General features: G+C 34.2%; 1 protein-coding gene across 1 annotated transcript; it reads right to left on the bottom strand.

The window, feature by feature from the left end:
* Positions 1–940: 940 nt before the first annotated feature.
* LOC128204889 (receptor-type tyrosine-protein phosphatase kappa-like) lies at positions 941–18,149 on the bottom strand. The gene is made up of 21 exons (XM_052906290.1): positions 17,656–18,149; positions 15,637–17,535; positions 15,186–15,291; positions 14,796–14,860; positions 14,430–14,591; positions 13,642–13,799; positions 13,315–13,402; positions 12,933–13,000; positions 12,755–12,791; positions 12,071–12,174; positions 11,134–11,259; positions 7,766–7,914; positions 7,311–7,446; positions 6,702–6,830; positions 5,345–5,447; positions 5,101–5,177; positions 4,799–4,933; positions 4,373–4,513; positions 3,890–4,044; positions 3,302–3,437; positions 941–3,064 (listed from the first exon to the last, which is right to left on the bottom strand). Exons 1-21 carry the CDS (start codon positions 17,765–17,767, stop codon positions 2,972–2,974), a joined length of 4,179 nt encoding a protein of 1,392 aa, XP_052762250.1. The 5' UTR covers positions 17,768–18,149; the 3' UTR covers positions 941–2,971.
* Positions 18,150–24,744: the final 6,595 nt, after the last annotated feature.

Below are 24,744 nucleotides of genomic sequence, written 5' to 3'. Positions count from 1 at the left end.
TTCCTTGAATTATTCGGAATAACGTAATTCGTTGTCTGTATTTACCTGTTGCCTGGCAGTTTCGGCAGTTATCCACGCCTTTTTATATGAGAAGCATATTATCTATCACAGGGGAACTTGCTGACAGAAAAGCATTCATTCAAATCTCAGTTGTCACTATTTCATTGCAGCTTTTAAGATTTAGGAATACTACAATGACGCCTATTTATTTATTCATTAAAGATTTGTACGATTTGTGACGAATAACAATTGTTAAAAGAAAAATATTTTTCAGCCATTGAGTGGTTGACGCTTATGAATGTCAAACTTCAGATCTTACAGAAAGTTTGGGACGTGCTTTTTACGACAATTTTCTGTAAAGAGAGAGTAAAGAGAGACACTCGAATGTTGGATTTTCTTGTAGATTTATTTGTGCCCTTTTCGAAAACAGGGAACCAAAAGCCGAATTAAGAAACAACCTTAATCCCTAGGCCATTAAAGTGGACATACTTATTGCGTTCCTTCTCGACTAGATCGTGAACTTTTATAAGCATGTAGCTGTCAACAAGATTAAGTTTTTGTAACTATGAACTAGATAAGGGTGAATGCTGCCATTATATATGTGTAACACTGAGGATTAGCGTACGTTGATGGCTAGCACGGTAATATTCACGCCTTACATCCCTAGACCGTTAAAATGGACAGTATGTTTGGGTTCTTCCTCGACTCGATCGTGAATTTTAGAAGTATGTAGCTATCAACAAGATTAAGTTAAAGTAAATGTACGTATGAACTAAATAATGGTGAATGCTGCCATGATATATGTGTGACCCTGAGAGTCCACTTACGTTGATGGCTAGCACGGAAATATCCATGCGTAATATACAGGATTGTTCCTGGAGTTTCCATTGTATTATTATGAAACGGAAAAGAAGTTTAGAAAACATGTAATTTAAAAGTTTTATTCGTATAAAGGAAAATTAAATATAAGCTTCCAATTACCTATCATATTGAACAAACATTACACACACAAGAACAATAATAGTATAGTGAATATAAGCAAATATAACTTCTCTGATTAATAATGATTAACATATTCATACATTGTCTGAAACAATAAATCGTGGACAAACAATAAAAAAAAGAAAAAAAAGAGAAGAACAGTTAAGGAGAAGTTGTTCTGAACTGTAATGGCTATACAATAAAGAACAAAAAGACGTTTTATACAATCAATTTGTAAATGAGTATCTTAAAATATCATGGTATACGGAATATGTTCACAATGTATTCAAAACATGAGAAGTGTCAACATAATCACCTTTAGGTATATCCAGACTTGATAGCCACTACAAATAATCCCAACACAATAACTCTTTCTGTGCAATGAAAAACAACAAAAAAGGTAAAGGCAGGTATAATTTGTAGACTCCTAATAATGTTCAAAATATTGGTCTAAAGTCACTTTTTGCTTTCTAAATTATGGTAATGCTGACCAGCCTCACACCGATGTAAATGTTGAAATTGCACAAAGAAAATCTCACAAACTGTTCACACATATGTAATGTTAAACATTTTTTGCTTAATACATTATGTATCATAGTACAGTATGTTTCTCTTTTAAAGTTTCACAAATGTCTCTTCATGTTACTGCTAACGTCATATCATGTCCAAATAACAATCAGTAAGAAAAAAACGTTTGAAAAAAGGGATCACAAATTTACTCAAACTTTCGGTTTTGAAGATCGGTGTGAAGTCGTTTTATTAAAATAATTAGTATCAATAATAACCCTTAACAGTATTATAGGATGAAATCAAGTACCAAAGCTATGTACATGCTAGTCAAAAAGTATAAAATTGATACAAAATATACATATAGCACATACATGTATTTGTACGTGCAAAAGAAATGGGTCAAAAACATAAAAAACAGTATAAAATATTACCAATGCATACAAATCTTGATTATCATATAAAGCATTGGTAATGGGAGCAATCTGCACGTATTAAAAGCATTACGAAATGTAACAAAATAAGATTAATATATGGCTGTCCATAAAATATAATGCCAAACCTTTATAAAGATGTTTTGCAAAGGGGGGATGAAATCATATATAAAACAGCTATTTAAATGACAATATGAATTCTGCCGACAAAATTGGTGTCAAAAATTTGTTTTAAATGTTCCATGGATGTATTTTAAAAATGACATATTATATTGAACTTGAATGTTTATATCTAACATTAAACATGTTAACGTCTTTTTCTATTTGCCTACTGTAGTTCTTGTTTGTTTCCTTGTATGAGGAACTCAGAAACAAAGTAATTGCAAAAAATCATCAACTCGTCTGATAAATGATCAAGCTTGAGCATTCAAATACTTAACTTTGCTTTCTTCAGTGTTATGATGTATATCACTTAAGGGTGAGTGTGTTATCAATGAAAATCTGAATAACTTACGTTTCTAAAATTAACATATTTGTTCTTTGAGTTATGGATTTTTTCTATTTGCTCATGAAGACCACAATGACATCGTGTAACATGTACTATGATTAAGGATGAATGGCAATTTTACAATTCATAAAAATAATACAACCATGCATACTAGTATGTGTATGTTTAATAGAAACTAGCAATAGTTACATTTTTCATACATGCACTGTAAATGAGTAAACATTTCATCACTCACATCTAATTATTTTGATGTTTATTATTAAGAACGCTAAAGTGGAAGTTAGTGCATGTTTTCCTTTTTTAGCAATACACTTATAAAACGGATAACGGGACATATTTTTGTACATAACTTCAATGTCATTAATACAACAATGGATTAAATAGAGATAAGCTTACATCTGTCAGCTTTCAAACAATTGCATAACTTTGTATAAGTGTATGCACAAGGCACTGCACCAAACGCACATACATAGTACTATTTACATTGTCTATATTCTTAAATATCTCCAGTTTTACACTCGACAGTCGACAGGACAGCACTTTAAAGTTGACCAGTGTCATCGCTAAAGTTGGCGTAGACGTCGAACGCACGAAGATACTCCGAAACGCATCCATGGCAGAACACAAATTGTTCCTGGTAACACAAATAAACACAGGTTTCCAATTATTTAGCATATAGTGCATATATATATGTGTAGCATAATTGAGATGTGCCATCTTCGTATTAGACAATAATTAATCAACGGGGCATCATTTCCATCAATACTTTAAAAATATAGAGATTTTCGAAAGAATAGAAACTAGTGATACGATATATCATATTTTTAATGTTTTGTTCGTTATGGTTTGATTGATAGGATTAAGTTTTCACCTGATTGGGAATTGCCAGCCTCCGCGTGGTTTTGACCTTCCTTACAGCATTAAGTACACTGACTTCATGTTCCACCGTCATTTTGTGGAGAAGCAACGAAACCACACAGAACAGACCGCTCTTGCCCGCACCGTCACTTTGTTAAAGAAATTTTGATTGCAAATAATACTAATTGTTTCTTTTCACCTTAATAAATATGTAGTTATGCAATAATTATAACAGATCCCATTCGTCATTGACATGACATGACAAACAGATTATAATGACTTACAAATACGTACATGTTACACCTATTATAATAACTTAGACAATCGAATATGTCACACCAAGTAAAATGACTTAGAAATAGGTTCATGTTACACAACTTATAATGACTTAGAAATACGTACATGTTACACCAAGTATAACTTAGAATAACGTACATTATTTCAATTTGATATTTAGCATTGTTATGCCTTTAGGGTACATTTTGAGATTTATCGCAACCAAAACTGCACATACCTTTAATTTTGATAATGTTGGTGTTGAATGGTAGCGCTTGCAAGGGTGAAACTAAAACTTTAATATATAAGAAATATTTTTACTTACAAACAATGGACCAATATCGGTCCGTCGTCCTGCTGCTTCATGACATTATCTATCACGTTCAGAAATGACAGGAAGTTTGTAGTTGACCGTGGTATGTTCTCCATTTCATCCCAGTCAGTAAATTGAAGATGTGAAATGGTTCGATAAGTGCTCGTCTAAAACGGTAATCATTTACACGTTAGCTTTTAAGAACAATTTGTGTTATTTACATTCAATATACAAACAATTGTCGATTGCACCAATGTACATGTTATCTAGTAAATATTCACCTTGTGTATTGAATGTTCAACTACTGTACAAACTACGTTTCCGTCAAATTGTCTGCAGATGAAAGGCCAGTGTCACAACAGGGATCATACTTTATAAAATATAGTATGTGGACAATCAGTGGACAGGAATTGTCATAACCTATAATTTTAGTATATCAGTGTGCATTTATTTAGTAAGTGAAACAATTAAACTATTGTCAGTACTACATCATACCCCTTTGTGCTGTATTGTCAATGTTCGTTCTGCGTAGAATATTTTATTTTCCTCTCTGGAGCAGCTAACTTGGAATGTTCCCTTATTCAAAACTTCTTGGTTTGCCGCAGGGTAGTATATCCCAATATTCTGCACCACGTGTTATTAATAAGGAGATCGCAAACAAATTGAAATAGCATGTTACTGTATTGAATTATTAGAAGCCACATGTTGATGCGAACATTTTCATAAATATACTGCATTAAACTGTGTGATATTTAGTATTTGGCCTCGTCAAATAATTTGTTAAAGCCTGTTCGAGATCTGATAAAATAACCATATGTTATAATTTATTAAACTAATTTCTTGATTTGCCGGCTCAGTGAATGTCTATTAATCTATGGTTTATGATGTTAATACGATCCTTCCAATAAAATCGTATCCTACCTTTTGTTTGTCCATGTCAGCTTCGAAGCTGACAATACATGAACACCTCTCTTGCACAGCTAGTGTCAAAAGGTCGATAACCGTATCTGGTAGTGGAGTTTGTGCTACCAGGTAGCGTTTCTTCATTCTGAAGCTCTGTTAAAAGCGAACAAACACAATCCGAAATACTGATGGAAACGTTTTAAAAGCTAGACACAACATTGATTTATGACGAAGTACATGATGGCAAAGTACAGGTTTTTAACGACACGTTTGAAGAATTTAAAAGAAATATAATTTACCAACGAAGGAAACTCGCTTACATGAATATAAACAGCATTGATGTAGTCTGACGCTCCTGGTTTTAGGTTCAGGTAAAGTCTTGGTCTGTTTTCATTACCTACAGGAAAGAAAAATCATCAACATCAGTTTTATTTAAAATGTACATTTTTTTTAGTATTTCGGTGCAAATGTTTGACATATATTTCTAAACGATCAAAATTAATGGAGACTAAATTTTGTTAAACGATTACGTAAACACGCGTCTAGCCCACTTAAGCAATTTACCCGGGATATCGGCGCGTGCTCTGTTTTTACTCAGGTGCTGTTTATTTCGGTCAACTGCTTCTGTTTCATCTTTAGATCGTGTCTCGACCGTATGCTGAAGTAGCTGGAATAGAAAAAAAAATCAAAAACATATATAATTATAAGACCATATTTGAAATTGTACAGAACTAGAGTGGAAGTATCATTACATGATGCAACATACTAATATACGTATTACTGAGTATTACATTCGGATATGTCAGCTACTCGTATTTCAGATTATTCTCAAACATCATGGACAGGGCAACATTCACATTGTGCAATTTACTTTTGATTGGCTTTCTTAATTGAAAAAAAATTATAAAAAATAAACACACACACTGACTTTTCCGTCCAGACTATACTTCACACTTCCAACACCAATACAGAGGAAATATTGGAAGACCAAATTGTTAGAATTAAGAATAATCACATACAAAATGGGTGCCACTTTTATTCCAGCAATCTTAACTGTCTGACGTCCCGTTTCAGACTACCGCCTACAACTCCAATGAGTCAGGCCAGCGACTTGTGTCGGACTGACTTATGATGAGCTGAACCGAGTTTTAATGCAAGTGCAAGGAATCATGATTCATTGAATCTTGGAATGGCAGAATACAAATTTGCGGCTTGCGCATACCTCTTCAGAATTACTTAAGGTGGGTCGGTATACAACCATTTTTTAGCTGAATATCATTTATTTACTGAATAACAAATGTGAATGATTAAATGATCTTAAGATTTCATGTTGAATACTTTGAATATTTCAAATGCTTTTCATCTACAAGGTACGGGTCTTACACTGTCCATATTTACCCTAACTGTCAACGAAATATTAGTCAAATCAAAACAGTAATTTATCTTTGAGTAAATCAAAAGCACTCTGAACAAATGCGCTCAACCTATTGTTTGTGCACACTGACTGAATTCACACCATCAAACGATGAGATAGCACTACCTTGTATATGGAAAAAATGAACAATTATAACTAAGGGAGACAATCGTGAGGCGATTACATCAAACTAATTATATATAGAAAAACAAGAACGACATAGTCAAATAAGATATGCACGCTGAATAACGTTCAGATCCATTTCATTGGGCTGTCGGCTTTGCTTTAGAAAGAATGACCAATAGTTGAGTATGAAACATGGGCTCCCTGCTTGTGACAGATTGCCTATAGTAAGCTTCTTACAGTACATTTAAAATAAGTTGATGATAAGGTATTTCATCATTCAAATGAAAAAGATTGTTAAACATAAGGTATTCGTGCATGCAGTAAAATCAATAAATTCATTCATCAGTATTTAAAAATAAACCCAACTTTGATCAACTGTACCTCAAACTGTTTATTTAGTACTCGTGTCGTGTGTTTGTTCATGTACTCGTTGAAGTTCTCTCCCTTGATTTGTTTGCAGTCAAAAGTAAGTGAATACACCACGGCGGTGTGCAGAAACTGATACTGCCCCTGAAACGTAAAAATGACACGCATAAACACTCATAAGAATGTGATGTCACTCCTGTTTGTACAGCAGCGATGCTATGCTATACTTTTTTAAATGATATATACATATATATTGGCACCATTTATAGAATGGGACTCGTTTCGTTGCAGCTAAATTGTATGATAACCAAAGAACCAGTCTCAATACCATGTGCACAATATACCTTTTATATGATATTTTATTAATGCATAAAATTTAGTTGCATAGTGTGAACAAGCTTAACATACGCAGTTAGTAGAAAAAGCAATAAATTAACACAGCCATTATACGAAATGATAACATGAGGTCTTCAATCATGATGGTATCATTTTCGAAATCAAAAGAATCCGCCTATATAAAATGCAATAATGTACTCTGATTTGATTTACCTATGTTATGGTGTTAAGCAATAACAGCTTTCTGCAGCTTTTTTGCATAAATATTCATAACACATTATATCTCACCAGTGTCTGAACCATATTCGGCCTATTCTGACGCATTTTATGGACGCACCCGGGGATGTCAATGGCTTTCTCGGCTTCCCCTTCTTTCGTCAGTATGTCCAGAGCAATGTAGGTGCCTGTTCTCCCGACACCAGCGCTGTAAAGTAAGAAAAGAGGACAGTATTGTATCAAATAAAAAAATGTTAACCAGTTGATATATAATTATTTAACAAGAATATATACTTAATTCACTTTTCTGTTTACACATTTTCATCTTTTAACGTCTGAACACGTACCAACGTATTAATCTGAGTATCACTAGAAGTACACAGTTTTTTAAACATAATTCATTTCATTAAAATGCTTTGAAAAACAAATATTTACCATTTATAATACAATGAGGATTAACCCAAAGAGCTAAAAATTGTTACATCGCTCTGTAATTGCGCTATTTATATTTTAACGTTTATACGGACCTGCAATGCACAACCGTTGGTCCATTCAATGTACTTGGCGTACTCAGAACACGCTGTCTGAACTCTATCATCGCAGTAACATCGTCGGGTATTGCTTTGTCAGGCCAACACGTCAAGTGCAAATGGTGCAACGTTCTTTCCTCGGATCCCTTCAGATATAAAATGGTCCGAGTATGACACTTTTAATATGTGTTTATTATAAAATTTAAACCTTCGTTTGTCCCCGAGGTTTTGCTATCAATTTCCATGAAGTAGCCCTTATACTAGTATGTTATTGTACGATGTTACATTTTGCTGAATGCTTTCAGCAATGGTTTCTTTGACTTAAAGTCCCACTTTTACGTGTGATATATATTCTGAGTGAGGTTTAGGGACGGAAGTTGTAAATGATCGTACGTACGTATGATCTTGTGGCAGTTCAATCGTTGTGTAAATTGAGTATTTACAATAAGTTTGCCGTGAATTAAAAAAGATCAAGACTTATTTTGAACTTGTGGTAACCGCCTAGTGCGCCGTCGATAAAGAGGTGCAATGCTATGAACGAAAAAATTCACATGGAAATGTTTGATAATTTGATAAAATTTATTGAAATTATACATGAGGATGAACAGAAAATAATTAGAGGAAAAACATTAAACTTTGTTTTTGAGTTTGAAAACTGTTAAAAGGTAGAGCTTTTGCAAACACAAAACATGCAGTGTATAAATATATAATATTCATTCGCGAAACTAAAGTTCATCAATGTTCCGTTACCTCCTTTAAAGCGGCTGTTTTGTACCAGACATAACAAAGTACTACGGACATTTTTTACCCATAGGGAAATCTGATTATTTTATTTCCTAGCCACATGGATATATACCTTAAACATTATCTCTGATCATATATATTTACAGAAATGAACAACAACATACAAGATTTGGTGTTGCCAAGATGACGCTTTAATTGTGTATCTGTCTCTTGTAATTATAAACTAAATATATATCATATATATAGAATTAAGCATTTAATGGCTCTTCAAATATTTAATACACAATAGAAACATGTCAATATGTCTTTCCATGACATAGTACAGTATCATCTTGCCAAAAATCCTTCGCAGTACCTTCAGTACTTTGAAGTGCTATTGGAATTGTCCGTGTTGTTCGTTTGGCATTTTCTTCCATCTGATTATTGCATGATTCCTTTCTTATTTCCTGTTTTTCATTTATAAGCGGAAATTTGTACATTTAGTAAGAGTAGTGACCAAACATAGAATTTGTCATATGATCATATAAGCATAATACAGTACACCATCAATGCCTTCATACTGTAAACGTCTCTTAAGTAACGTTAAAATATGTATAATTGGTTTTTGTTATCTGTTATAAAACGAATTATACTTTTAAAATGTACTTGAATTGGTAAAGGAAAATATGATAAATTATCCAAAGATTAAATAAGTAAAACTCGCTTCATAAACACGGATTAATTTTTACAAAATTGTGAATTATTCATGAAGAAAATCTTAATACAGGATGTAACTCAATCTAGCTGAAAATATAATATGGGTAATTATTATACTTTGGTCATGTCACCAAAGGCTTTAATTACAGTGAATATGGGTAATTTAAACCAGGAAGAAAATGAGCGTGTGACTACCGTCTTAAATATGAAGGTTTTTAATGATAAATGCTTTACGGTCAATTTGGATGTCATAAATTTGCAGTATCATCTTGCTGTTTAAATTGTTTTCGTCTCTGTTCGTATTATATTTAAAAAAAAATGAAAAAATGTCTCAATTTTGTCACTTTTGAAATGATCGGGCAGAATATTGAATTAGATAAATGTGCAAAGATCATGTATCAATTGCGTTCTTCACAATAATTAAGCTTAATCAGTTCACTAAAATAGTTAAACTTTTACAATCAAGTACAATATCAGATTATGTTTACAACATTATTACTTCTTTGATCTTTTATAAAACAATAACTTGGCATGAGAGTAAAAGTCTACGTTAATGCTATCTGTTAAAAATAATGATATATTTAGAGGAAAGATCTCATCAAACATTAACCCTGGCTTCAATGATAAACTATTTTTAAGAAACATTAATAATCACTCTATGATTTTAAATAATATCGCGTGCTAACAGACCATAGTCACTGTAAAAGTCATTCGGATCGGCATCGTTTTGGTTTTATTCATTTATTAAAGAACAATAGGTTGATGAACCGATCCAGATGAATCTTACACGTGTTTTGCACTATTGTTTTGCACATTTGATGTAAGTTGCATTATTTGTTTGTCGAAGATCAACGCCAAATATGTATCCCTCCACTAAACGAACTTAGCGGCTGACAATGATCAAAAAGTATCTTTTTATACAAAACACGAATTTATTGTTCATCGCTATTATTGCATTTCAATTGTCTCATTATAAGGCCCTTATAACATATCAACTTCAACTCTCTTAGTGTGATTGAGATACGTGTAACTGTTAAATTTCGTATGAATTTGCATTGTCTTTAAAACGCACTTTATTTGAGAAAGAAACACACACACATATATATATATAAAGGCATATCTTAGCCTTAGGAACGTGTATAATTCTTAAATAAAATAGCTGACCTTTAAAACATTTATATAATTTATGCACATCCACCTTATATAAATTGTAAACCAATCTAGCACAGCAATTTCATATCATGATAATTTTTATGGCATTGTCATGTCACAAAGGGCTTTATTTACAATAAGCGTGGGCAATTTGTCTATTTAAACTAAGATTAAAGTTTCGAGTTACGGTAAAGTTTCTCTCATCAGAACTATGAAAGCTAAGTGCTGAAGCATACAAAGTCAATATAGACAAGTGACAACCCACCTCAATAAAATTACTAAAGCATGCACTTTGTAGAAGTACTAAAGAATGAAAATAAAGTTAGGTAAGAAGTTATGTTCTCTCTATGGTCTGATGTCAGATTATATTCATTAAACAAAAGAGGAAAAAGTGTCTTAAATATAGATCAAATAATTGTATAAACCGAAGTGGCTTTCGTAAGTGATGCATCATGCTGATATCTTATTTTATTACGATATGAACTATACTTCATTAACGTGAGAACTCGGAAGATAACGATACCATATTTTTTTATCAAAATTAATTGTCTCGATTATATCAAATTAATTCTTGACGAGTGATTTTCTTGAAGCACCCAATACGCCAAAACGTTTAAAAAGCAGCCTCGGTATGACTGGGACCAATTTGACAGCTTATTGACCAATGGTATTAGTCCATTGTCACTTAGTACAGTATAAGCTGTATTACTTGTTTATGAGTCATATATAAATATGCAATGACATCGAATAACAGAGAGAACGTGTCGACTCACCATGGTCGCTGTGAAAGCCCTTCGTGTAAACTCGGCATACTCATCCTCCGAGCAGCTCTCCACCTTTATATCGCCATACTTCCTAGTTGTCCCAGGATTTGGCCAATATTGCTCGCATTTAGGAGACTGCAATAATACACCAATAACAAAAGCCAACATATATCATTCATTATACTTTAAGGTGTAAACGATAATCAATATACCTATAGCAGTTCATTTTCAAGGAAACAACCCTAAAATGCATACGTGTTCTCTTAAAAAGTAAACTAGGTATTACAGACGTTTTCATAATTCAAGCTGTCTCCTGGACGACACTCACTTTATGAAGTGATAATTAGGAATCATACGTCAGCTTCTGAAGCGGACAACGAAACTATTTGAAATTATAATTATACATGCATAAATCACATGACTTAAATGTGTATGTTGACCTATCGGGTTTCCAACATTCAACTTTTAGAACATGTGAAATGAAATACTTTTTGAAATACTGTTGTTTTATGTGACTATGGGAACAGTTGTGTACAGCTTGAAAACTTCTATTATTTCCGACAGACAATTTACATACTGTTTTAATAATTCATGCAACGTATTATTTTAAAGGATTTGGGAATATTGGACATACTAATTTAAAGACATAAAAACTTTCGAGGTTACATAGAAAAACACCATTGCTATTTCAACATGTTACAAAACATTCTAAAACTACAAAAGGACGTGACAAATAGTTTAAAAACTATCTTGACTCTACTGAATTGTATTTGAAATTATATATTTAATTGTCAATTATTCCTATAGTTATGATGACAAGGATATTATTATCAAGAATGTCATTGAACGAAATCTATTAGTCTTTTTTCGACAAAGTAATGATTTGTTTCTTCATCATATTGTTTCGAATACTTTAACTCACAGTATATTTTTGGAGTATACTTACCCCCTGTTCAATTAGGTTGGTTACCATGACAATCTTTTCAACTCTCTGTTGCCAAATCATTTTCCAAAATAAACTAAAGTTTCCTAATTGCTGGGACATTGGACCTGGAATGGAATGACGCCGATACTACTGAAATATTCAAATAGCACTGAACAGTTTCGAACGGGAATACATTAATTCAAATGTGAGGAAGGAACAATAGATGTAGCTTATACATTTACAATTGTTAAATAAGTCCCCTTCAAAAACTGATAAGAAGGACTAGCGTTGCATGGCGTCTGACTAGTTGTATCGTTTTCTGTTGCTGTATACAATGAACAAATTAACTTAAATTAGTGTAAAATACGAGTGTTTTAATTGCTTTTAAAAAGTTTGGCATCTCTAAGAATAAGTATAATATTCTTATTGAATATTAATTCATTATATAAGATAATGGGCTTTCAATTAACATTCATTTTGAATTTGGAAATTTAAATTCCATTCCAAAGATAAAGCCGAAAGTCCGTTGCACCATAAAATCATTAACATAATAACTTAAAATTCATGCATTCAATGTTAATGCCGGTAAATAACGAAAATAAATTTCCGCAGATTTAACAAAATTATTCAAATTAAGTAATTTATCTTACATATAATGACACCTGTTTTCGTAATTTACGTATCATGTATCCTGTTACCGCTTACCTAATGTGGCAATATACTCCTTTGGCTTTTTATACCCCTGAAAAGATAGTTTCAAATGATAATTATAACTTGTTAAATTTTTCTTTTCTCAAGGTTTAAAACGATGTCATTGTGCAAATGGGACAAAACCAGAGAAAGCACACTAAAACATGGTAAAATAACATTTAAGTGTACATACATCAACAAAGCTTGCGTTTATGTAGTCTGTACCGCCGCTGTCTCTAACCTTCACCCTCGAGTCATCGTCTAAACGTTTAAATGTTTTAAACAAAACGACTTTGTCAAAACTATATTACTGTATTGAAAACTATAATACACTCATTTATAAAGTAATACATATAATAGAACCGTGTTGATGTATAGCTTGTAATATTGTATTAAGGACTTCGTATGAAATACATAATTGGAATCATGTTCAAATGAAAAATAAAACCAATCTGTTAGGAAATTTCAAACTTAAATTTTCAAAAGACTGAACGGCAAGACTCTTTCATTTCTACAAAACATGTTGCAGTCCAACCACTCATGAAAGATAAACATATTCAAAGTCCATAACTTACATGGATAAATCCCCTTGTACCGATTCTTACTAGTATTTTCCTTCTTCTGCGATTCAACATATGGCTTCACAAGACCAACGGAAAATTTCTGTCAACAAATTAATGATGAACCTAAACGTGAATAAAGATAACAAACAAGGAACATACTAATGACTTCCTTTAGCCTTTATTATTCTCTCCTTATCTCTTCTTGTACGGCGCTCTCTTAAACGAACTCGTTATTGATAATGAACTAAAATTGAAATATTTCCGGAAATGTAACATAAGCGTTACACGATTGCCAATATACCTCTAATACATACCATTAATAACCATGGTAATATTTACCTCAAATTCTGCACTAAACGCCTCATGAGATTTTCCATCCACATACTTAACGAGTTGACCAATGGATATTTTAGATTTGTTAGTTGAAGACCCAAGTTCGTTATAATACGTCTGATCATCCTTAGAAGAATTGGCAACTGGTCCATTGTTAGCATCATCTAAATACCGCAAAGCACTTATTATTTAGATATTGTGCATATAGAAGCCATATCATATAATTATGGTTTCCATATTATTCATTACAACGATCATTATCGATCAAGTATAACATATAATTGCGCGAGACCGACTTAAGTTCAATTGTGTGCATGTTACACGAGCTTTGGACTCACAGTATTATACGGTTAAAAGGCCCTGTTTAAGGAATGCTTAAGGATAATCCTGCTGTGCATCTCCTGGTTATTGCATTAGTGTCTCAGTAGGGACCATTTGCTGTGAATTTGTTTATTTGGTCAGAGATTTAGGGCTGACTCTGTTCGAGTAGATATTCTCATTGTCTGACTAATACATATAAACAATATCCATAGCTAATGTATTTATTAATTAAACTGATTGGAAATAATCCATTTCAAATGCATGGTCACCATTGGTATATCCAAATTGTGAATCATATTAAAGGGCTGTCATATATAACATAACACTTATTCTTATTCAAAGGAATTGTAATGATAATATTATTATCATTTAAAAAAGAACAACAGCAACTTAAAGACAAGATGTTTTGTCCATTTCTATAATAAAACATCTATAACTGCACAACTGGACACCCAGAAAGGAGAAAGGCTTACCTATTTCCAGGTCAATCTCAATTTCAGATGCAGTCACAACATGTCTATGTGGGTGTTGCGTTATTGCAGAGGGCTGATTTGCTGATGGCCGGGAACCAGATGAATATTGTTTTATTAATTCCTTATTGACACCTCCTTCGTTAAAATGGGCACCTTCGTTTGCTAATGATAAAGGGAAATTAAGACAAATATGAGAAGCAAGTTAGAATTGGTGATTTGCAATTTAATGCAGTTTTGGTTAATAAGTTGTTATAGCATGAGAAAATAATGGAACATTTATTAAAGTAAAATGAGGTTTTAATAATATATTCTTATAAAAGATTCCCTAACCAAAAAATGAACAACGTAATGATATGGTGGACTTACTTTCTTGGTTTTCCTCCTCAGTAATGTTAGCCTGGAGTTTGTTATTGCCATTTCGCTTGATTTTGCTATAGGCAGGCAAATTATTTTATTGGTTGCATAAAAATCATATCATTATATTTTCACTTTTTTCGCTATTGTTAAACACACACTAGATTAGCGAATGTCGACCAATCTCAGCAAATGGCTCTTAATTCTGGGGTAAATTTCACCACCAAGCGTTTAATTCTCATATTTGTTTCATAAAAAAATATAACTGTTTAAACGTATTTTATTTGTCTAATGAGCCAATTATGTATGAACAGATGAAAGCGTCAAAAATGGATGTTTCCAATAAACATGGCAAAATTTAGAGAATAAAAATACGAATATGTTGTAATAGTGAACATATACCTTCGCCGAAAGAAGTACAATGCTACAGCGACGCCAATGATGATTACAACGCCACTACTTACTCCTCCAGCAATAGCTGCTACTGGTGGTGCGGCTTTTACTGCTTCTTATTAACAAATATATTTTAAGTTATCATCCAACAAACTACAGAGATCTTTCATCCTTCACGTAACAAGTATCAACTAGTCAAAGGTATAGTTTGTGCAGAATGGTGTTATTGTATGTACACTTGTACACATCGTTGAACACAAGTTACATAAAACATATAGTTCTTCAACATGAATACTGCATGAATAATGCACACAAACAGCAACTAAAATGAACTATATGAAAACTAAAGGGAAAATTAACATGCATTTCTAACAATTTTAACTATTTATACTACTATTACTATAACTATAATAAAGCATTATAGATAATAGTAATACTATAACTATTGTCGTTTTCTTACCTGAGCAATCGTCACCTACATAGCCATCGACACAGCTAAATTTGCAGATACCTTCAGCATTACATCTCGTGTCTGTTTCATTTTGCTTACAATTTGCAGGGCATTTGGTTTGACACAGATTGCCGAAGAAATCTCCATTGCATCCATTCGAACAATGACCGTTACTTTGATAACACTTGCTTTCGTAGCATGAGGAACTGCATAATACGTTGCAGTAATGTCCATGGAATGTTATATTTGTACATAAATTACAGATTCCTGAATCTTGCTGACATGTTTCACAGTTTGGATTACAATGGGTGTCACACTTTTCCCCCCAGAAGGTTTCTGCACATCCATTTATACATTTGCCTGTTTCAGGAGTACAGTGTCCATTCTTACAGTTGCTATTGCAAAAAGTGCAATTTCCATTTTCATTCGGATAAAATCCTGTCTTACATAAAGAACACTGTCCATCAAGTTGGCTACATTTTAAACACTTATCCCCGGCACATTTCTGAGAACAATCAATTCCATAGAATCCATCTTCACATCCATATGTACATTGGGTTCCAGTTGTGCAGGAACCGCCTATACAATGTGGAGGACACTCACAACATGTTCTATAGTTGCTGTCAAGAAATACAGTACTGTTCAGGCATGTCGTACAGACATTACTTGTACAGTAGTTCGTGTGACATTTACACTGATATGAAGGATTCCTCCACTGACTTAAACAATTGTTACATTTATCGCCCCCATTACACTCACAATTAGGTGGACACTTGCATGTTGATCCAGAATACCCATCAAAGCATGATGTACAATATGATTTATCATTCTGTTGACACGACTCACAATCCGAATCACAATTGGTTGTGCAATAAATGCCAGAATATCCATACGTACAACCGTCTGTGCATGCGCCATCAAATTTTGAACATGTACCTCCAACACACTGATTTGAACAATGCAAATCACAGGTCAATCCATACAGTCCGTTTTTGCATAAATTGCATTTCCTTCCATCAAAGTTCTCATGACAACTGCATGATCCGTCTTCTTTGCCACAATATGAAGTTAAACAACCTACACCACATGCTTGTTGACAATTTTCTCCATATTTTCCTACAACACATTCGTCACAATGTGTACCCGTAAAATTATTCGTACATGTGCATGTCCCATTTCTATAACAGTCTCCACGGCTACAACCCGTAGAACAAGTGTTTTTGCATTGTTCCCCATAATAACCATGTTCGCATTGAGTACATGTTCCATTTCTCATACAACTTCCGTCGCTACATCCGCTAGAACACTTCGTGTTGCAATCTTCTCCATAGTATCCGGAAACGCATTGATAACATGTTCCATTCCCCATACATTTACGACCGCTACATCCGCTGGGACATGTCATTTTGCAGTCTGCCCCGTAATAACCATCTTTACATTCCATGCAAAAGGAACCATCAAAGTTAGTTTTACATGAATCACATCCAGTCAAGTTTGTACAATGGCAGTACCGATAATGGCAGTTCAAAGAGCAATCTGTGCCATATTTCCCTTGTAAACAAATGTCACATTTTTCTCCTTCAAAATTCGCTGTACATGTACTACAAGTTCCGTCATTATCACATTTTCCATCTACACACCCGACTGAACATTTTTTATTGCAGTCATTTTGAAAATCATAAAATGTATCCTTGCATGATTTGCAGATGTTTCCATTATGATGGTTGCATGCATAGCAGTTACCGCGGCAATATTGTTTGCACCTGAATGCGGTGATTGTGTCAACGCAGCCATCACTGCAATAATTATCTCCATATGAGGCAACATAACTACATCTAGTCTTTCCTCCGATACAACAAGCACAGTTCTCGGAGCAGTCCACCTCAGTCCCGTTTATGATGGCCGTAGCTAAAAGGCAAATGTTTACAGTATTGATGCAGTACGCGCGTGTTTCTTGCTGTAAGCTGAATACAAATCCTATATTTTGCTTAGTCTTGTAAGAAATTATTCAATATAACAAACACGTACCTGCCGAACATAGTCGTGCCATGCATAGTACAGTGAATATCCGAAACATGACTCTGATCTGGAGAGCCTTAAATCCTTGTCTGCAACAGACAAAATGAATACATATGTACATATACTAACTTTACTTGTTAGTTTTTTCTATCAAATACACAGTAAAATAAAACTAACTGACAACAGCCAGCTTGTATATCTGCATATATTTATACATGTGTCTGAGGGTGTATGAAGGTGTATGTGTGGCAGGGTGTGTGAGGGTGTATGTGTGTATGTGAGAGAGTTTTGTGAGGGTGTATGTGTGATAGAATGTGTGAGGGTGTGTGCGTATTTACGGGTGTGTGAGGGTGTATATATGTAAGGGTGTGTGAGGGTCTATGTGTGTGAGTGTGTGTGCGAATGTGAGGGTGTATATGTGTGAGAGTGTGTTAGGTTGTATGTGTGGTAGGATGTATATGTGTGTGGGTATATGAGGTGGAGTGGGGTGTGTGAGTGTGAGTGGGGATTTATTTGTGGTACGGTTTGTGAGGGTGTATGTGAGTGTGTGAGGGTGTGTGAGGGTGTGTGAGGGACTATGAGAGTCTATGTGTGGTAGGTGCATATGTGTGAGGGTGTGTTTGTGTGTATGTATGAGTGTATGTTCGTGAGGGTGTGTGAGGGTGAATGCGGTGTCTTGTAGAAGGGTGTGTGTGTGTGTGTGTGTGCTTGTGTGTGCGTGCGTTCGTGCGTGCTTGTGTGTGGGTACGTGCGTTTGTATGTGCGTGCACGCGTGCGTTCGTGTGTGCGTGCGTGCATGCTCGTGTGTGTGTGGGTGCGTGCGTGCGTGCCTGCACCGATGTGTGCGTGCTAGCGTACGGGCGTGCAATAAAACAGTTATTGACTTAATTCAAAATAAAATCATCATCTTACCTCATCATGGCAAACTCAAAGAAAATCTGAAGTCCAAATAATATGCTGAAGTCTTAAACCCTGACAATCCACACTCACAACGATCTTTTATTAATTATTCTTAAATATGAGTAAACTATCGAGACGAGGTGCAATATACCTCATTAAAGGTATGTACCCATAAGCGATGGACAAGGGAAAAATAATACTGTAATATGATACAACATTTAAAACATTTTTAAAAGCGTACTCAAGGTTTATGATCTATCGCCTTACTTTTAATTTTCAAAGCGCTTTTTATTCGTTAAAGTGTTATTTTTCCAGCTGCTATGTTCAAAAATAATATAAAACAAAATAATAATAACAATATATCATATTGCACTGTTTAAAAAAATAAACACGGTGTGGAGAACCCACGTGATTTATTGGTCAAGTGCACGGCAACAAATGTCAACAAGTCTCGATTCAGGTAAGGTTTTTAAAGATAACTTTCTTAATAATTGGAGATTTTTTGTGAAATAAAGACCATAATCCCCACATTTAAAAGCTCTATCCATTGTTATTAAGAACTTTTTCTAATATCCTAAGTTTTCCTGAAAATCTTGACCAACTGATATCTCGGAGTTGAAATTTCAGGCAAAGTACACGGCTTTTGACAAATCTATCGCTTTACTTCATGTTAGCCGTAAATTATTCATACAATAATCTTAGTTTAAGCAAATTGTATGAATTTTATAGGTTTCAGCGTGTATTGTTTAACTTTTTATAGTTATTTGAAAGGTAAAAATGAACTAAACCCAAATTGATAAAGTATACGGACATTTTAGGCTTGATAAAGTACACGGTCGTTTTCAACCTACAGTGTATATACTTATCATTTCACTGTCGGTTGATTATAAATCTATTTATTATTTCTATTCTTCAAATTCATTATTGAACTTTGCTCCCTGTTTGAAAAAGGCGCATTGTAATGGAGTGGCAATGGAAGAATGAACGCGTTTTAACAGTCAGCCCGACGGAGTCGCGGAAAATGATGGGCTCTTTTTCATGACACATATTTATAACATCGTCCAATAGTTTTCCGATTGTATTGTTAATAAAACGATTTTATGAAGGTATTTAGACAATTGGACAGAATAATAACACCCACATCGTACCCCTTATAACCCCATGATGATGTAATCGCAATTTTAGGTAAAGGTTCTTGGTTAGGTTTTCTCGGTTTAAGAGCTGGATATTGTACATGTATATGGAGTATCTAAATTTAAAAAAAAGGCAATGAATCGAAGTTTTGGAAGTAACATTGTTTTGAAATAAAGGCATAAGCCGAGTTTCTAATTACAGGGGATGTCATGTATCGAAGTAGAGGAACACGCCCAGTATCAGAGTACAGGGACATTCCTATTCCCGTATGGCTTAACCGGAAAAAGGCTCAGTAATTAAATAAAGAGAAAAAAAACAAGTATCAAAGTAGAGGGACAGTCTCATTATCGAAGTACAGGGATGAGCCAAGCAGTTGCGTACAGAGACAAGTTCAGTATCGAAGTACAGCGACAAGCCCAGGGTCGAAGTACAGGGACAGGAACTGATTTGATGTACATGGAAAATCTAAGTATAAAAGTACAGAGGGAAGCCTGGTAGTTTAAACAGGGACAGTCTCAAAATCGAGTACAGCGAAAAGCCAAGGATCGTAGTGCGTCGACAGGCCCAATGTACAGGGACAGGCTAAATGTCGAAGTACAATTACCGGCAACGTTACAAAGTACATGGACAATCTAAATATTGAAACAAAGGAATATACACAGTATAGAATAACAGGAACACGCCAGAGTATTGAAGTACACGGAGAAGGCAAGGTTCGAAATGCAAATACTGCCCCACTACAAAACAGTATAGGAACAAACTAAGTAGCCCAAACTAAGAATTTGTATAGGATTGCACATTAACCAAAAGCCCAAGATACCACACAAGCATGTAAAAGACGTAGTAGAAGGTGAAAGCCTGTACATTTGCAGTCATAATCAAAACAAATGCATAGTTATTCCACATATTAACTAAATTAATTAGATAAAATGAAATGTACAAGATCAGACTTACTATGATTAAAGATGTACTGATACCACCCGAAACAAGAGGCTATATGTTAATTCTGAAGCTTGAGGCATAAATTCCAAACTAAAGAACTAGTCGAAAACGTGCCGAAACCGTAAGGATCTTCATCCCCGACTGTCATATTCATCATTTTTCTAAAACAGGAAGAAAATATTGCAACCATAGTCTGTCTGCCCACTTAACAATATTAACACAGACGGTAAAGAAACTTGCAATGAAATGAATATGTCGTTGAAACATGATACAAATTAAACATTTTCAAAATAGCGTCCTCGTATCTCAGGTTTATGAATGTACGTATTCGTTTTCAATCCTAAAGAGATGTTTATGCGCTGTAGAGTGAATGATGCTATGGAACCTGCTGCATTTAGTGAAGTTAAACTCAAATAATGTTTATAATATTAAACGAGATGATATCATAAGGTTGAAAAGCAATTAATTGGTTTTATTCGGTATTATGCTATTATCGTTGCCCTTACTATTCTAAACGTTATTAGTTTATGCAACGAAAAGTAGTTTCCAAGCTAGCACTAGATGTATTAATACTAAGATTATGGTAGTCATGCGTGGAGTGCCACATAGTACAGTTGGTTCTATAACGAAAACCAAATTGAAGTTGTAATATTTCATGAATATCTTATATTTCATACCATAACCTTGTCATCGACTTTAAGACAAGAAACACTTTGACTACAAGCTACCAAGGCAGTGTCTAATATCTATACATTTCAGAACATATTTGGTTGTTTTCAATGAATAGACGCTCTTAAACTGCTTGACTCCATTGTGGCACATATACAGTGTTATTCAACAGAAATTTGTGGTAACTGTCATAATGAAATGTTGAGAGTGCAAATTCAAGCTTTTGTAAATAATTAACATGTTTGAATAGTGATGTTTCAAATTGTTATGAATAACGCCAGTGTTTAAGTCAATTCCCTAAATGTGATATAATTAAACTGTTGTGTAAAGCATTTGACGTAACGTAATAGCATGCAAATCCACAGGTACCTTAACATTAATGCTAATTCACTAAGAAGATGCTGAAAAAAAACATGGATCACGTCAGCACGCGCGGGGCATGGACACAAATTCAACGAAGTCATATCCGAAATGATTTAACGTTCGCAAACAATTGTGCGCGCTATTCTGAAAAGCAACAATTAACTGCCATTTAAAATTAAAATCCGTTTAAGGCATATACTAAAAAGGACAAAAAATATGTTTGTTTCAGTGTAAGATCGCAATGTATTTCACGTTGTTAATTCATTCAGTTCACTGATAATTATATTTTAATTAACAAAGCACATTATCCACGACGTGTGATTGCCAGTAATCTAGCGGATTTAATTGTGAATAATGCAAGACATTGATTTTTTACCAACACTACTGATTGATAATGAGCTCGTTTGACTAATTTGAAAAACGTTAACACTGAAGATCTATGCAATTAGTTGATAATATTGAACTGTTCTTACTATACTAATATCCACTTGTTATCAATGTTCCATTTAAAGCATCAATATGTATGTAAATTGAGACTGCACATCGTTTCAAGTTTAAACTAGTTTTGGCACATATATATGAATGAAATAAAACTGTAAACTAACCATTCAGTAGATAATATATAATTGATCTTGTATAATGTATCTTCGCTATAAATATAATGTTATTAATTTGGTGATAAGTCCAAAAGATGACTCACAAACTAAATCATGACAATCCACAGTCAAGACAATCATATAACAATTAAATCCCTAAAACAGGAAGAGAATATCTCCATTTCTAGTCCTTCTAACCAAACATAATTTATCATGATTATTATGCACCGAACAGGGCGGTATAACATAACACAACAACTTTTCAAAAGCGTTTTCAAGATCTTTGAGTGTTCGCTTTCGCGTTTAGTATAAGTGTTTTTGTTTTTTGCGCTATGAATTAAATAATGCTGTGTTCCTACTTTATTAAGTTACAAGAATACAATATACTTATTAAATAAGCAAACTGAAAACTGAAAATGAATTTAATCATTGCAATTTACAAAAACAAATACGTTATTATAGTGTTACTGCTGGGACTGTAGTATAGGTTACCGCCTCTTACACAAGAGGTCGTTATATCGAAGTCCACAAGGGCCTAGATCGATAAACCCCTCAAAAAGGACGATATGCTTCACGCCAGAAAACGGACACGATACTGGTCATCGTGGCTGATAGTTACCTATACATAAATAAGTATGAACAAACGACATGTTTGTAGGGTCAGCAAAACATCTAATGGTATGTTATTTTGAAGATGATTTACACTTAACTTCATGAATATTTACTTCGTTTGGATGTCTTGCAAGGTTGGACTGGCGATTGAATGTGCATGAAGGATAAGTTCATTGAGTTACTTACACACTGCATAACGTACCTTTCTTTGTAAAATCATATAGTCTGTATGCAGGCATTTTCTACTTGCATTTAAAGAACTGTGAAAATCAAATTACAAGATCAATGGTCGGGCCTGCTTTAAAAACAATAAATTGAGTTGCAAAGAAACAATCCTGTTAGTCGCTAAAATCTAAAATGCAAATAATATGGATACAAAAGCAGATTTCAAAATATGTAATGCAAAAACGCATTTCCAAAGCACATATTGTGATATTGTAAAATGATTAATTTATACAGAACAAAAAAGAAAAGCATTTCTTTGTGTTTTCCTAGTTGAGTAGTGGCTATTCATTCGACTGTGTTTGTATTTCATCTTGCACGAATAGAAAAGGTATTTGGAATAGGTTAATAAAGCAATGGAGACAAAAGGCGTTGTAATGTTGATTAACATCCTGTTAACCGATGGAAGGAATGTACGTTTTTGACCTTTTTATCTTAACAATAAATTTTGTTTTATCAAGTTTAAGATAATTTGATGGGAAACGATTATATGTTATAAAGCTCTGTTTTAATGGAAGGTTGTATTAGTTTGAAAATGATTTAAAGCAATTACATGTTGTATAAGTAAATAACCGTTTTCTTTTTACTTTTTTATTTCGACCTCGAATCGACCTTTGTTAACATTTAAGTGCAGTACGTCACACATTTCTTTCATTTATTATAGAAGTCTTGTTTTAAAACTTATCATGGGTGTTTTAAAATAGCAACACTCTTGGATGTGCATGTCGCGCATAAAAGTCGTGCTCTAAATTTAAAAGGTCAAGGTTACACTTCCTTCATATAATACAAATGACCCATACAATTCCTTTTCTCGGTGGCGTTACCTGGCAATCGTTGCGGGACGACGAAGCCAACTCAAGCGTGCACAACAACATAATTGAGGAAACTACGGACGACGACGAGCCAGATGATCATCTACATTCGATACCTTTACCAGGGACATTGCGAAACCGTCTGTGCCGAACTTCAAACTGTATGTGACCGCAAGGCTGATATCATAGAATACGAGGGAGATATGCTCCTGATAGAGAATCAGCTAGAATACGATCGTTTATGTGCGTTTGGGAGTGACGGGGCGGCGGTTATGGTTGGCCGGAAGAATGGTGTCGGGAACAAGGTCCAGAAACTGGCACCGCATATGGTCAGCAACCACTGCGTGGCTCACCACTTTGATTCCACCGGCTCAGAGGCAGCCACCGCACAGCGGTTCAATGCAATCGTAGAACCGTTGTACCGATCGACCGTAAGAGCTACACTAGGAAAGTGAAATTTAGTTGTGTAGTTTGTAGCCGAAGATGGATGTAGATCCAAAATTACTTAGAAAATGCAGTCGCGACATTCCCACTATTAAAAAAAAGTATCTTCGTTTTTCAAACACAAATGTTTAACTTTTCCATATTTTTGCATTTCAGCGCATCCTGGAAAAGCCAGAATTCTATCTAAAGGAGGCAAAGAACGTTCGCTGGTTTTCACATGAGGGCGCCGTGCAGAGGATCAGATGTATTTTGTTTTCGATCGTAACGAGTCTATGAAAAATGTGACGCTTGCCATCTCCATCCAAAAGTATGATTTTGTCGCTTCCCTAATAATGATATGCGACATTGCTTCACCTAAAGAACCTCTTCAAAACCTCCAGACCCGCAACGAAATGTACAGCCAG

The sequence above is a fragment of the Mya arenaria genome, chromosome 10 (assembly GCF_026914265.1).
Source record: "Mya arenaria isolate MELC-2E11 chromosome 10, ASM2691426v1".
NCBI classification, from domain to species: Eukaryota; Metazoa; Mollusca; class Bivalvia; order Myida; family Myidae; genus Mya; species Mya arenaria.
Note: the sequence above shows the minus strand (reverse complement) of the source record. Positions and strands in the feature narration are given on the sequence as shown.

Excerpts from the sequence above, each read along its gene's own strand:
- LOC128204889 (XM_052906290.1), bottom strand. The coding sequence starts at position 17,767 with ATGTACATATGTATTCATTTTGTCTGTTGCAGACAAGGATTTAAGGCT. Across the intron at positions 7,915-11,133 it reads GGGCTTTCACAGCGACCATG|GGATCCGAGGAAAGAACGTT; the intron begins GTGAGTCGACAC and ends TTATATCTGAAG. Across the intron at positions 4,045-4,372 it reads TGACAATACAGCACAAAGGG|ACGAGCACTTATCGAACCAT; the intron begins GTATGATGTAGT and ends TTACCGTTTTAG.